The following is a 16,171-nucleotide window of genomic DNA, read 5'->3' on the forward strand; positions in this document are numbered from 1 at the left end:
GCTTGGACTACAGTCTGTTATTTACCTCGACATAAACTATAATTTGTGTTTTATGTAGTTTTTTTCCCTTCTCCTTTCAACTGAGCACGGCTGGCTGAAAAAATAATGACATTACATTTCAGCGCCTACATTGCCATTTGCCTTCTATGGTGGGAGGGCGGGAAGGGGTGAACATTAGGGTACAGCTGACTTCTGGGCTTGATCCTGCTGGGTGCTGATGTAGAAAGGTGGGAGGGGAGGCAAAGCAGAGGCACTTAGCGTTCGCTCAGAGGCTTCAGTATTGCACAGTGCTCAGTTACGTGTCTAAAAGCCGTACATCTACCATGTCTAATGGGCACGGGTGAGGAGGGAGGGAAGTGCGCATGTCAGGGAGTGGACAGGGCACAGTTGCTTAAATGCAATGCTAGGCATCAAGGGGATGCCCACGGCATCTTTTCATTAACTCAGCAAGACCCTGTTTGGGCGTGGAAGAGCTGCCCTTAAAAGGAAGTGAGACTCACATGGGCGCCAGCTCCAGAACTGCTGCCAATGGCTCCCAGGTAGCAGCATCCTCAGCGCTTCGTGACCTACGCTGGGTGCAGCATCCTGGACACCCCACTGATGCAGAGCCTGCTCCCCTCATTGGATGGCATGCTGCTCAGCGCCCCGGTCGATGGCTCAGCACTGCTCTCCCACTACCTCCACCTGTACGCCGCAGGTCAGAGCGCGCTCTCTGGAAGCCAAGCAGTCAAGCCTTGTTCCCTTTAATATTTTTTCAAATCTTCCCTATTTGTGGCTAACTCCACATCCTCACTGGACCTTAGAAACATCATGGTAATCGAAGAAGTCTGCTCAGACAAACCAACTCGATGGCCCAGATTCAGAGCCTGTCATGCAGAGGTGCAAATTACACCGCCCTGAACTAGCCTGGTGCCCCTGCATCCCAGGCACTCTGCTATATATGAACCTGAATATACTGCAGAATAGCCAGGGCACTTCCACCCCCTTCCTCCCTCTGTGTTTCTGCCTAGGGCAGGCAGCTTTGGTTTAGGGCCAGTGAGTGGAGCCTGTGTGTGCGTGCGCGTGCTGAACTGGCAATATCCTTGGTTGCACAGCTGTGCTTCTCACATCCCAACTAGCACAAACTAGAGTCTGTGAGCTGCTGGCCCCACCAGCCCAGCTACCTGATCTTTTAGGGAAAAAACTTCCAGTCTAGATTTATGGAGAAATCCACCATGATCCTTCTGCCACAGGGCTCACACTAGCAGATGCTGGCAGAGACCCAGGAGTGAACCCAGCCCAACCTTTTGTATTTGATGGTCTCCGCTGTTGTCTGACTAGCTTTGATAAGTGGGTCACACATTCAATAAACAAGTAAATAAGGCACCATATGAGAGGACTTTAGCAAGTAAACTAACAGTCAGTTCCCATAGACCTGACACCTTTTCATGGGGTAGCTCATACTCTGAATTACTCTAAGCAAGTGAGGGAGACGCCTTCTGAAGCTGCAGTCCACCCCCGTGAAATCTGCCCCTGTCCACAGTGAATCTAGCTGCATTTCAGAGCATGTTTTTCAGACTTTCTTGGAGCCACTCATCCACTTTCTGCCTATTACTGGGTTATAATTAAATTTCAGCTTTCATATCTTCTGCGTGGCCCTGAAGCCACATGACGCTATAAGAAATACGTGGCTATAATAGTCACTTGGCTTCTTCCATCCAAGGAGACATTGTCCTTGTGTAGCTAAAATGAAATGCATTGCCAACGAGGCAGTGTATGTGTACTTAGATATGTATTTATAACGGCCACTTTGGCTAATGGGAGAAGCAGCTGCTGCCACTTCACGTTTGAAGCTAATGAAGTTCAGCGTTTAACTGTTGCTTACACTTGTCTGACCGGAGAGAAGTTGGTCGCTCTTCTCAAGTAGTTGTCACTAAACTGGCACCTCCGGATACTGATTGCAGGGGTGTGTCAGTTTAGTAACCGGACTGTTAGCAGAGTTTGGAAATCAGACTGTTGACTCTTCAGAGGTGGGGTGATGCTGTCACATACTACGTGACCCGAGAGAGAGAGAGAGGAAGGAGTAAGGACTTCCCTTGCCGCAGGCTCCTCCACGGAGCAGGAAAGGGCCATTGGTTCCCCTTCCCTTTCTTCCTGGCCCATGCAGCTAAGCCACCTCGGGGCAGGGACTGATGTAATGTGTTACTGGCATAGGCCAGCAGTGAAATGCTGCACGCCCCCCCGAGAGCAGGGGAGGAATTGTGACTTAGAGGCACAATGCCTACCCGGGTCACTGCTGAGGCAATGCAACCGCTGCACCTTGCTGAGGTCTGTACCTAAAGGCACCATCCAGCCCTTAAACAAACCTTCCTAAATGCCAGGAATCCCAAGCACATTCACATTGGAAACCATAAGATTCAGCTCTGAGGTTTCACTATTTTTAAGGCTCAAATTTTGCTTTGCTACCCTGTGATGTGAAAACAAACCCCCACTTCGGGATGGGCCAATGCTACCACATTTGGCTTTGGGTCTGAAGGTCCCGAGGAGGAAGTGTGTTCGGGTCCAGGGTTTCTGGTTTAGTTCCAGCTCTCAAATATACCTGTGGAGAGTGAAAGGATCCATCTTCCCTGCCCATATCTGCTGATACATTTATAATCCGTGCCCATGGGATTTGTTCTGATGTGTGTAAAGAACCCACTCCATATACATTTTGAAATGACAGCTTCTTGGTTAATGTGCTCGCTCGAGCGTATTGAAACACCATGGTGATAAGACAGTCATTTCTGACACTGAGCTCATGTGGCGCAGGGCGGAAAAATAAACAAGCCACTGTTAGTTCAAAGCACTGTCCCTGAGCCTGATGGACACAGTCTGAGCCAGATTTAGAAATGGGTCCTCATTAGCTGTGCTGTCTCTGTGCTGCTAGGTAGACCCACCAAAACTGCTTTGAAAATTACAGAACGGGATTGCTCTTACATGACCATACGTGTCCCTATCTTAACAGAGATGCGAGAAAATTAACATGATGAAAAAGGCCAGGGCTCCCACAGTATCCTGTGGGTTAAATCTGCACAGGAATATATCTGAGAAGAACAGTTCAGGGGCAGCAGCCTGTTCTTAAAAGACAAAATCAATTCAAACCAGGTGAAAAATATGTAGTTATTCCTGCTTGATCTGGGAGGAAAAACAACAATAATTCATGCTATGTACAATTTAACTGAGGATAAAGACTTTGAACACATATTTATGATCCTTTGGCATGAATATACAAAACATGCCAGTTGAAAATAAAATAAAATAAAATCCCATTATAGTTTAACATGTACATTTTGCTTCTAGATATCACATAGTTATGAAATGGCTATTGTTTCCTGGCTGCAGTCTACAGTGCAAATAAAATCTCTATAAAATAGTTCTCTTTAACGTAATAAGAATGGACTGGGTACAACGCAAAGAAACATGCTCAATTATTAAGTATTTTTGCTTTGATAGAGTCTAAAACTAATTATGAATGGGAAAAAAAATTAAGAGAGGACATGGTGAGCACTGCTGGCTTGATCAGCAACACATTTTTGAGTTGCCTTTTGCAGTTTTGTGCCAGGTTAATTAGAAAGTCAGTTTTAAAGAGTTGGTTTTAAGGACCATGGCTGCTGCCCTTACTCAGGTGAATGTGGAAGTGCTTGCACTGAACTGTGTGTTGAAGTCAATGAGAGTTTTGCCTGATTAAAGTTTGCAAGACTGGGCCCTACATTTGCAGATTTTTCTGAACATGATTTTTTAAACCCCAGGAACCATGTCAGGTAAGCCCAAGACATTTATTATACCTGTTTTCCTCCACATTTTGAAACTGGCCTTTACAGGATCCTTCCAGATGAGATAAGACACATACTTCTGAGCACCTCTGATGGTTGAGGGAAGAGGGTACCCAGTTCATTCCCCATCCAAGTTAGAGAAGCCCCAGGGTTGCTCTATCTTGGGCTGAATGGAACAATCCCTCCCCTCCAATCCAAGATCACTGGACAGCCAGGTAGTCTGGCCAGGCCCATCTTTACCCCACCCTCTACACAGGGAGTGATCAGGAGCAGCTGTTGTAGAGCCATTTATGCCACTCAACAATTCCTCCATGCAAATCGAATCCCCAGTGCAAAAGGAAGTGAGCAGGTCTGAGCCTCTGACCCATGGAGTTGCCTCTCAAATATATTAGCGTGAGTGTATATGACACGCTCCTCTAGGGAGCGAAGATTCAGTTAATAAAAACAGACTGCCATTCTCACCAATTATCAATGAAATAATGTGTTTTTCTACACAAAACGCATGGTGCTTTCCATTCCTCGGGTTTAACTTCTAGCTGAAAGGTGCACTCAAAGTAAAATTTCCTCTTCCCTACAGGTGCCCTGACATGTGTCTCAGAATATTTCAGTCCCAAACAGAATACAAAGAAATCAAAGGATGTGCTGCGATTGTCATCACGGAACTGAGATGTGTGCATGCTATTTTCCACCCCACCCTTCACTTACTGTTTTATTCGAGGAATAGTTCTGCTCTTTGTGCAGGCAGCTATAATTTAAACATAAATGTCGTAGTGCTAATGATAGTGATTGGGAATCTCACAGTTTGTTAAAAATGTCACATCTCATACCGGTACAGGAACTGATTTACAGTACGTTACCTTTGGGCTCCCCAACGTAAATACGTCACTACAAATGCTCCATTGCAAAGGGGAACGAGGCACGCATCACAGAACTTGTACCGAAACAAACAAGCTGGCTTGCCTGCCCTCCACTCTAGGCAATTGTCTAATGATTGCTTTGTCACAACTGGGATGTGAGCTCTCTGGCCTAGCAGGACCAGGAGTCAGGCCTAGTGGTCAGTGGTCATCCAGTGTCCTGTTCACCTGGGTTCTAGTCCTCTGGATCCCCTTACATGCTCTTAGGATGTTTATGGTTTGAATTAGTCAATAACCTACAGATCCCATTATAGCTTGATGCCACAAAAATGGTGCTAAGACACCACAGATCAGATATTGCCCCTGGAGCATGAGTCATAAACTATTCTACGGCCACGCTTTCATGATCAACAAAATGTAAATGAAAAGAAACGCTTTCTATAAACATTTGCATTGCAGAAGCTGGAGGGTATTTTTATCATTTTCCATAGAACCTTCCAAAAAACACCACTTCAGGGAGTAGACTAAGCGAATAGACATATCCAGCACGTTAGAATGGGTGTCACCACATCCTTTTAATCAGTGCATCGTCAATATTCTGGATTATATGAATAACTAATTAGTTTCTCGATTTACTTCCCCAGTTGTTATTGAAAAATCTATCTGAGGAATGTCATCTGCACTTGAGGGAAGGACAAGCATGGTAATTAAGTATTAAACCATTTCACCAGTATGAGTCTGCCATGAAGTGTAAAATGGCTGTAATTCACATTTTCAAGGCTTGCATTTATTAGCATCTATTTTCTACTCAAGGTTAGTGGTGTGCAGCCCCAATAGTTTTTAAAAAAAAATCAAGCCTACTTCTGTAGAGAAGGGGTGTGTGCACATCTGTACAGATGTGGGGACTGAGAGAAGGAAGAACTGCATTAGATTCTACTGATGCATATGAATAAGTTTTTCTTATGTCTCAAAGGATCCACTGCTCAATCTTGTGAATCTAAACAAATGCTCAATCTGAGAGAGAGAGCAGGAATGAAGATTAATATCTCCAGAGAAACAGGCTTTTTTGGCTTATTGGAAACGTGTCTTCACTATAGAATGACTGCACAGACAGAGTTATGAAGTATTTTTTTATGGTGCAGCATCTTTGGGGCAACGTCATAGGTTAAGTATAACTCTACTGTGATTATGCTGCATGACTGGACACGTGAGGACAGTGGCTGGTGCATTTCATGACCAATTACCAAATCAGAGACCGATTTCCTTTGCGCACTGCATCATATCTGCCATATCATTTGGCACCAGTTCGATATGGAAAACCTCTAGTTAAACAGAATTGCCTGCCTCTCTTATTTCCTTATTCTCACTCCACACTATATTCAATAGGAATGGTCCCATAGCTATGGCGAAGCAGGCCTGTCCCCCCACCCAAGAACATACGCACACTATTGTGCTGAGGAAACAAGTGAATCTAAAGGCAGCTCAGTTGAGGCCAGTCTGACAGGAGCTTCTTAAATGCAAACTCTCACTACACTCGCATGGATGCAGGTGTTCGCTGTCCTTTATTCAATATGCTTAACTAGGTTCAAGCTAGCACCAGGGCTTCATCATCTACTTATAACAGCCTGAGGTTTAGCCTTTCTCCTTGACACAGACGTGTTACTACTAATTTAAATCAACATGGGGATGGGGATGACAGACAGCAACTCTGCACACCCTACACGGCACATTCAATGGGTTAATACACATTCAATGGGTTTATCTGGAGATTTGAGCCCTAAAATTCCACACTTTGCAGTGCGGCATTTTAGGGCTCAAATCTCCAGATAAAAACATCATCTTGTAGCTCCAAAAGCTGTCTACTTATACATTGTACATACTGAATTGATTAGAGAATCAGTCGGCTTTAGCATGTGTTTGTCTCTGATCTAGGAAGGATTACCATTAAAAATTCAGGGCTCCACTTGTGTGACTACAGCTGAAGGGGTGAGCAGTGAAGTAAAATTACAGCAGCAAAAAGCAACAAATCTTTTAAACTTGCGCCCTAATAAGGGAATTAACACAATTCTTGACCGATGAATTGCCAGGTCACTAACCTTTAACCTAAGTTGGTCTCATAAATTACACCGGTAAGGAATCATGTCATGTCTACTAGGGTTCGGGGTGAACAAAACAAAGTAATAGAGCAAAGCAGAAAAGTACTGAAACACGAGGGAAGCCCTCTGCAATGGGTCAAAATCTTTGACTATTGATTAAGTATCTTTAACTTTAAGATTACAGGGCCTTTAATTTGGTGTGGCTAAAACACAGCCCAGGAGTATCCTGACCCTGTCTGCTTTTCCCCTGCTACTTAGCTTCAAGAAGGGAATGTGGTGTAAGAGCCACCAAATTGGCTCTATGATCCTGTAAGTTCACCCTTCCATTGGACTGATAAGGGGTTCCTAGATTTTAAGGGCAGAAGGGACCATTGGATCATCTCACCTGACTTCCTGTATAACACAGGCTTTAGCATTTCACCCACTTATCCTTTCTTTGAGCCCAGTAACTTGTGTTTAATTAAAGCACATCTTCCAGAAAATGCAATGCCGGCTTACTCTAGTGATGCAGCACAAAAGCGGCATAAAAATGTGAGTCACAGGAGAGCTGGCAAGAACCACTTCTGCATTATTTCCAGACTCCAGTCATGTGACCTGAGTCAGCATTACAAAGCGCTAATACCCTAGTTATGTGATGGAAGCCAGTATCCCAGATAGATGCTGCAATTATGCTTTGTGTTTCTGAACCCATGTCTAGAGGCCTATCATCTGAGCAATTTTATCTGCACAGTCCCAATGAGTTTTTACGCTTAGAGGTGCCGGGGCTATCCTACTAGCAATCCATCTAGAATGACTCACTCAAGCTCTTGTAAGGTCGGGTCACTTTATTTTTCTCGTTAGAGCTTATCACATTTTATCTCAGAAACGTACTTGAGACACATTTGCTCCAAACGCCTCTTCCTGCAGTGCCTGCTTTCACTATTTATAGATGCTCTTGAAAGTTCTTACAGGAGGATCTGACCTTTTATGTGCAGACTTTGCGAACGAGGCCAGTGCTCTGATTTAAACATGGTGGGGCCAGTTTCTTAGATAAGCTCAATTGACTTCAGTGGCACATCACTGGCTTACACCATGGGAGAATTTGACCCCGTTATGTTTTTCCACTGCTAAAAATAGAGAAGAAAACTCCTTCATGGGCTAAATCCTGCCCTCGCCAGTCCTTAGAGGGAGAGGGGGGATGTAGGTGATTGTCAGCCAGGACAGGATTCCCTATAGCTACCTGCTGAAGGGAACACAATGCTTTCCCATGCAATGGGAGTAGGTTAAGAGAAACATGAATACCTCAGCAACTAGATCACTTTCACATTCAAAAGCCTGCCCGAAGATGTGCACCTTATACAGTGGACCTGATACAGAGCCCAATGACATCTCTGGGCTTTGGACCGGATCCCACAGCACACTGATAGTTGGCTTTGGAGAGCCACCGGGAGTGAGTTGAAGGCAAGGCGCTTCCACTGAGAAACCTCACTGCATGCTGGTCCTGGAAAACGCAGTCCAACTGCAAGACAGTCAAACTGCAAGAGCATCTCAACTAATCTAAGCTGTCATGAGGTGACTACTAAGCAAGATGTGGTCTCCTAGATAATTGGGCCTAAGAATAGGTTAGCATCCCTTTAAATAGTTTGAGAGTCCTGTAGTGGTGATACCTGTGTTCTGTGGTCTAGAAGCTTCCAGACACTAGAGTGTGTCTAGCACAGCCTGACATGATTGTGTCTATTTAGAAAATATGAGTATCTGGAACCCAGCTGTGCCCATGTGGCTTCTTCCTGTTGTGATAGTTGTGCGAGGGGCAAAAGCCGTAACAGCTTTGAAGATTATAACCAACAATACCAAAGAAAATGGCTAGCCATGCAGAGGTTTGAGGAAAGGTACAACGTGCTTACAAAAGCCTGCCCCACTCTCGCTGGAGCTGGCAGAGAAATATACAGTGATCCTCTGATGGTATCGTTTTAAACGTAAGAGTAATGGCACATCTTTCCTCACATCAACTCATATAATGTAACTTCCTACATCGTTTTTAAACTTAAGGGCCTAAAAGGTAAAATCAATGCCTTTCTCACGCTAGCCTTATATTAGGCTAATGTGTTGAGAGGCTGGAGGTGTCCCAGTTGTTAACAATGACTTACTGAAATACTGTATATAACTGAGAAAACAGCTCACATTACATGCAGTTTAGACAGTCTTGTTCCTCCTGTGATGATAACTTGTCCCTTGAGCCTGGAGAGTGCACTGGAATGGGTAAGAAACTTAAGAACTATACACTAAACTATGGTATTGATATAAATGACCAGATAACAGGGAGGATTCCAAAGGAATTCATCATTTGATTGGTCTTGCACTTAAACCAGGGGCTTGATTCTCCTCTGCCTTTACACCAGTTTGGCACCAGTGGAACTTCAGTGGTGTTAATGGCTGATTTATAGCAATGTAAGTGACGGGAATAAGGCGCCAACACAGGTTATGATGACAGAAGTAAAAGTCTCTCATAGGTCCAAATTCTGCTCTCAGTTAAATTGCTGCAATTCTACTATCATCGTCAGGGTTGCCTAGTGTAACTGAGAACAGAATCTGGCCCTTCGTGTTAAATGTATTAACATCTGCAAGGGCCAGACTCATACTTGGTGTCAATCACCCTACCTCCATTGACATCAGCTGAAGATTTAGCCTCATGTGTTTACTGCACACTTCTAAAATATGGCTTGGTATTACACCCTAATGAAGTGCTTCCATTTCCCACCAATTATTTCACCTTTCAGTACCATTTCTTAATCACATTTCCTCTTGGTTTTGACCTGTTAATCTTTATGAATGTGATGGATTTTAGACTGAGATATTATTTGTGTTCCCATTTATTGAAAATACCTATGCTGCCTAGTGAAACACAGATGAAACGAATCCTTAATTCACTGAGAATGATTATTTTACAAAATGAATATTGCCACATTAGCTGAACAATGTATTTAAATTGTTCTTTGGCACAATAGGTCTCACTTGGACTATTTAGATAGCTTAGTACTTTACATGGTACAGGAGAATTGTACTAATAAAATCATACTGTAAGCACATTTCATCTGCCATTTGGTATTTTTAGGGGTTCATAATTAACTTTGATTAAAATTACCTCTTCAGACACCAAGGGATTAATTTTCCCTTAACTGTGTTTGCATATTAAAGAAAGAGCAGTCGCCTAGGTTTGGTTGGCTTGTGCTGGATGTTTTTATGCTATAGCAATTGTGGATGAAATTCAGTCCTGTGCAAGGGACCACCAGAAGGCTTATGCAACTGTTAAGTCCCATTTAACTCCTTGTACTGCCCACTGCATGGATTGGATTTCACGCTGTATGACTTTTTCATACTTTGCTCTTAGCACTGAAGTACCTTAAACTCACGTGTCTTTGCCTAGCAGAAAGTTTTTGTGTTATGCAACATAAAAATGTGTGTGGCATCAGCATGGCTAATAAAACTATGGTATTTTGGTGTAGTTTTGTTCTAAGACAAGACCCACTTTGTTCTTAGTATCATCAATGGCTGATAATTAAATTCAACCCAGTATATGAGGAACTCATACTGCAATGCAAGGATGGGGTGAGGCATAGATAGAGGTTGTAGGTTGCCACAAGACATGTTTTTTGGAGGTGATCATGTGTGAAGGGTCCCAAAACAAATTTTGTTTCTTTTGGGGAGGGTGGTACGTGTATGCTAAGAAATGGCAACAGCACTACTAAATTTATGACATAATGATTGTGAGACAAACACTGCCCTACCGAGTCTCTTCCCATTCAGGTTTATCCATTTTCTGTTGCCTCTTTCCCCCCTCATTTCTTCTTCCTCATTCCTACGCTCCTAAGGCTTAGTCTACACTACCAATTTATGTCAGTATAACTACGTCACTCAGGGGTGTGGATTATAACATAGTTATACTAACTTCACCCTGGCATAGACAGCACTGTAGACAGGCATCTCCTGTCGAAATAGCTACCGCTTCTCAGAGAGATGAAGTACCTACACCAATGGAACAAGCTCTCCTGTCAACATAGATAGTGTCTTCATGAAGCGGTATAGTGGCGCAGCTCCACCAGTAAGTGTAAGTGTAGACAAGCCCTAAGAGTACATGAATGGCATGTGCCTCCACTGAGACTTCTGAACTTACGATTTCCAGACCACTCTGAATGACCATTTCAGGATATATGCAACTTCAGGCAAAGAAACAAAAACTAAAGGAAAGCGAGGTGATAGCTGTAGCTCTCAAGAAAAGGATCATTAATAGAGCAAATGTCAATCATTTGGGAATGGTTTAAAGACAACAGCTCCACAGAGAAAGGTGTTTCCTGTAATCAGCTGTGACGGGGTCTACCAGCCCCGCACTCGGCCAAAGGGGGCGGACCAATCAGTGTGGGCCCAGGAGGCCACGCCCCGACTCCCCTGCTGCACATGCTCCAGCTGGAAGAGCCAGATAAAAGGAGGCAGCCCAGCTCAGTCGGGGCTGGCTGCGGAGGACGTGTATTACTGGCTCCTCCAGAGGGGCCGGTGGTGCTCCAAGCGGTAGAGCCCGTGGACCGGGACTACGCTGTGGGTGACTTGCCGACTGTGCAGACTGACAGGGATGCCAAGCCACTGCCAGCCCAGGAGATCCCTGGGACGCAATTTGTGGTATGGGATGTAGTAGAAGCTGATGCCTAAACCCTCCGCGGGAAGGGCCGGGTTCCCCTACCACACCCTGCTAGGTGTGGCTGATGTTTGCTCTGAGTCCCAGCCCAGGGGCTCAAGGACCATAGACTGATTGTTGTTCTGGCCCACCCGGAACCCCAACTACTACTGCCACCTCCAGCCAGGAGGAGTGGGGGCCACAGACTATTTGTTTGCCCAACTCCGTCGGGGGGCTACAGACTGACCATTGTTCCATCCTACCCAGAAAGCCAGAACTCCAACTGTCGTTGTCAGCCCCAGCCCGGAGAGCCAGGGGCTACTGACTTTGTTCACTTGGCCCCATTTAGCAGAATATGTAGCATTAACAACAATCATCCTTGCGTTAGACAAAGCATTCATCATCTTTGGCATTCTCAACAAAATCAAAACTGATAATGGACCCATCAGGATTTCTGTTGGCTGATGGAGCATAAGCTTTTTTGCAGCATGGGCGAGATTAATCACAACTCATGTAAATAGATATAAAAAAAATAGCAATGTATCTCAGATGTATCTATGTGTACAGTACAACATCAATTCTTATGACCTTATGGATCTGCCGCACATAAAATGACAAATGCCACACCCATGTGTCTGATGTTTCAGAGGGATGCTATGAAACAATTTCTCTCCATCTAAGCCATCCCAGGCCAAAGACATCGTAAGATGAGAGTAAAAGATGACCAAGCAGAAGCTAAAGTTGATCAGCAAAGAACAGCTATATTGTCTATCTCTGGAAAGGTGACCAACCACTTGTAAAGCAGCCAGTGACTAATAACTGAAAAACCCTGTATGAACCAAGACTTTTCAGCAACAAGAAGGCGGCAGAAAGTCTGTTGAAAATGATGCTTATGTAATCATCTGGAACATATCATTCTGAGAGACAGACAGACACTAATAAAGGTAGCTTGGGGGATGGGTAGGGAAAAAGAAGGAAAGAGGGAGTGAGGGAGACTGACATTATGGGGTGTTGTCTATTTTAAGGAGAGAAATTGTTTTGTATTTGAAGCAGAGGGGAAAGAAACACAGATGGTCTGACTCCCCAGTGGTGACAAGAGCAGGTGGTCTCCTCTCTTTTTGGTAATGACAGTAGCTGTCACATTATTTTGAAGTCTCCTACAGGAAAAGTAGTGAAATCGATATAAAATCAAAAATAGCAAATTGATGTACTAGACAGTGAGTTTTAGTCATTTGGTCTGTGAAGAGTAAACAAAGCACATGGCACCTGGGATGCAAGAAGATAGGCCAACAACAGAATCATAGATTCCAAGGCCAGAAGGAACCATTGTGATAATCTAGTCTGACCTCCTGTAGAACACAGGCCAGAGAACTGTCCCAAAATAATTCCTTGAGCCGAGCTTTTAGAAAAACATCCAGTCTTGATTTGAAAATGGTGAGTGATGGAGAATCCACCAGAACCCTTGGAAAGTTGTTCCAATGGCTAATTACTCTCACCGTTAAATATTTGTCCCATATTTCCAGCCTAAATTTGTCTAGTTTCATTTTCCTGCCATTGGCTCATGTTATGCCTTTCTCTGCTAGATTGAAGAGCCTGTATTAAATATTTGGTCATCATACAGGTACCTACACACTGTAACAAAGTCACCCCTCAGTCTTCTCTTTGTTAAATATATTTTAAAAGTGTTTTTAATTGGAAAGGGGGGGGTGTCACACTCAGAGACTTGCTATGTGAAAGGGGTCACCAGTAAAAAAAGTTTGAGAGCCACTGCCTAGAGCAGTGCTATTTATTCCCCATAAATGTTGCTTTCTGTGGGTGGTATTTCTGTGCATGTCCGGGATAGTGGCATGCGTGTGCAGCTAGTCGCAGTTACCAGGTCAGAGAAGCGGTTCGCATCTCTATAAGGGAGAAAATTCTACTAGTGCATCATCCTTTTGCCTGCAGTCACTCTCCCTGATTGAATGTGGCCTCCAGTACCTTTAGTTGCTACAGCCAAGGAAATATTTCTATTTTCCTTTTTAAAGCCTGGCTAAGCAGAGGGTGTTACAGAGGAGAAAGGAAGCTCTCGTGACCCATGTTTTCTTTTGACTCAGTCAGAGATTTGCTTTACAGTGGCCTTTCATCTATTCCATGGCATTCACTCTGTGATGTTAGCGCCTGTAACCTCAGCTCAGGGCAGTCCAAAGGGAATTCCTTGACTGCTTGTGCAGGGCTAGAAATGCCGCCACTCAGGATGCAGAATTCCAACAAGGCGCCACTGAGTTATGTTTAAACCATATTCCAAAGTTTACCTTAGTTCCTTGAAGGGGTCTGCCCTGACACTGGGAGTTTCTATAGATTTAGGGAACACTGTGCCTTCTGCTCCTGAAATAACAAAACAGAACACAAGTTGTAGATGTTACAAACTGTAAGCAGGGGAGTGACTCTCAAATCACACTTGGCACAATTTACAGGTTATCTGACCCCCCTGCATGCCCCCACTCCATCCTCACAAGTAGCTGGGTTCAGAAGGCTGAGCTGAATTTTCAAAACTGGCTGGCTCGTTTGCCCCCAGAACCCGGATGCACTCTGCACAATGCAATCGCTTCTGTTCTGAGGATGGAAAGATTCAGACAGCCAGTTTGGAAAATCTGATCCTTCATTATGCATAAATGTCTCTAGTACAGATGCACACTTCATTAGCTAATACAGATGCATATCATGAAATGATTTATGTTTTCTTGCTGCAAGGGACTTAAAGGAGAGAACAAAATCCTGGGTTAATCCAAAAGGTTCGCAGTGACTTGCATGCTGAATAGGGAGGTGGTGCTGTCCAGTGAATAAGCTACAGGACAAGAAGGCAGGAGACCTGGGATCTAGTTCTAGTTCTGCCACTGATTTTGTTGTGTGACCTTACACAAGTCATCTGATCTCTCTCTGTTTCCCATTCCCATCTGTACAATGGGGATGATAATGGTTTACTTACCTTTTTCAGATCCCCAGATGCCCAGTACCAACTATGAGTCATAGATTTACAAATATTAAGACCAGAAAAGACCATAACGATAAATTAACATGACCTCCTGTATAATATAGACCATATAATTCCATCCAGTAATCTCTGCATCAAGTCGATATTTTGTGGTTGAACTATACTATAGCATATCTTTTAGGAAGATATAGAATTTTGATTTAAGTACTTAATGATGCAGAAATACCTTCACTGTTAAAAATCTGCACTTTATTTTAAGTCTGCCTTTATCTAGCTTCCATTTCCATGTTATGTCTTTGTTTGCTAGATTAAAAGCCCTCTACAATCAGAAATCTTCTCCCTTTGTAGGTACTTACAGAGTGGGATCAAGTCACCTCTTAATCTTCTCTTTGGTAAGCTAACTAGACTGAGTTTACTAAATCTTTCACTGAGGTCAGTTTACCAGACCTCAAATCATTCATGCTCTTTTCTGAGCCCTCTCCAGTTTCCAACATCCTTCTGAAGTGAAAACACCAGAACTAGACATGGATTTCAGTAATGGTGTCACCAATGCTTTATAGAGGTAAAGCTTATATATCCAAGAATCACATTGGCCCATTTACCCACAGCATCATATTGGGAGCTTATGTGTAGCTGATTATCAATCATGGTCTTTAAGGCCCTGATTTGTAAAGGTATTTAGGCATTGTGGGATTTTAAAAAGCGATGTAACACTTACAAGCCAAAATCCACAAGTGCCTAAATCCCTTAGGAAAATGAGATTTAGGCTCTTAAATCAGTTAGGTGTTGGAAGGCCAAGCACTGCAATGCCTAAAAACCTTTAAAAATCTGGGCCTAAGTCCTTTTCAGAGTCACTACTTTCCAATATACAATCACCTATCCTGTAAGTGTGACCTACATTCTTTGTTTCTAGATCCATGTCCTTGTATTTGACTGTATTAACACACATGTTCAAACGAATTCAGCTTAGCAAAAAGTCCAGAGAACTTTGCGTAACTATCCTGTATACCTATCACTATTCATCACCAGTTTTAATGGCATCTTGCAAACATTACCAGCAATGATTTCATATTTTCTTCCAGATGAATGATAAAAAAAGATATTGAATGGCATTGTGCCATGAACAGATTCCTAGGGGCCATGACTAGAAACCAATCCCTTTCCAATTACTTTGTGAGATCTATCAGTTAGCTGGTTTTTAATTCATGCAATACGTGCTACATACTGTGTTCCCCATGAGCTCCAGGAGCACTAACTTTGGGGCAGGAGGGAAGGCACCCTGTTCTTCAAGAACTTGTGAGAGTATCTGTCTTCTTATAAGGGGGTTTCTCTCTACTCTCTTCTTACTTCCCCTTAGTTGAGTCCTTGGGCCAGCTGGAGGATTCTGTAAGTGTTGTAGGAGCACTGGTTGGAGGCTCCGGTTGACCTGTTAGTGAGTGGGAGAGCCATGGATAGCTCCACCAGATGTCTGCAGAGTCTGAACTCCTGGGACTGCCTAGTGTGAGTGGGAAAGGAGCAGCAGGTTTCACTGATGGTATGTGTGATTCCCCAAGGACAGTGGAGGAAGCTCTAGTGTGGATTGCTTACCGGGAAGACCTGGGGGCAGACAAGACAAGGCTTGAAGCCTGGGATCTTGGGCGTGACTATTCTGAATGCTGGAGCAATAAAAGGCAGGTGGGAGCATTCTCTGCTAACTAGATATAAAACTACTAATTATCTAAAAGAGTCGTATGAGAATAAAAACTATTTGCAATAGTCACAAGTTAAAGATCGAGCAGCCTAGAAGGCTACAGATCCAGGAGTGGTCTGTGCCA

At 43.7% G+C, this 16,171-nt stretch overlaps 1 protein-coding gene across 14 annotated transcripts in view; it reads right to left on the bottom strand.

Moving 5' to 3' along the window:
- Window positions 1-16,171, bottom strand: part of SGCD (sarcoglycan delta) — a 511,873-nt gene that overhangs the window by 31,168 nt on the left and 464,534 nt on the right. For 10 of the 14 annotated variants that reach the window (XM_039484141.1, XM_039484136.1, XM_039484137.1 and 7 more), the window contains 2 exons: window positions 13,678-13,750; window positions 8,902-8,970 (listed from right to left, as the gene is read on the bottom strand). In XM_039484141.1, coding sequence (XP_039340075.1) covers window positions 8,902-8,970; window positions 13,678-13,750 — 142 coding nt within the window. The remainder of the gene's footprint in view (window positions 1-8,901; window positions 8,971-13,677; window positions 13,751-16,171) is intronic. The other 4 variants (XR_005583592.1, XM_039484142.1, XM_039484140.1 and 1 more) reach the window with 1 other exon arrangement.

The sequence above is a fragment of the Mauremys reevesii genome, linkage group 8, assembly GCF_016161935.1.
Source record: "Mauremys reevesii isolate NIE-2019 linkage group 8, ASM1616193v1, whole genome shotgun sequence".
NCBI lineage: Eukaryota > Metazoa > Chordata > Testudines > Geoemydidae > Mauremys > Mauremys reevesii.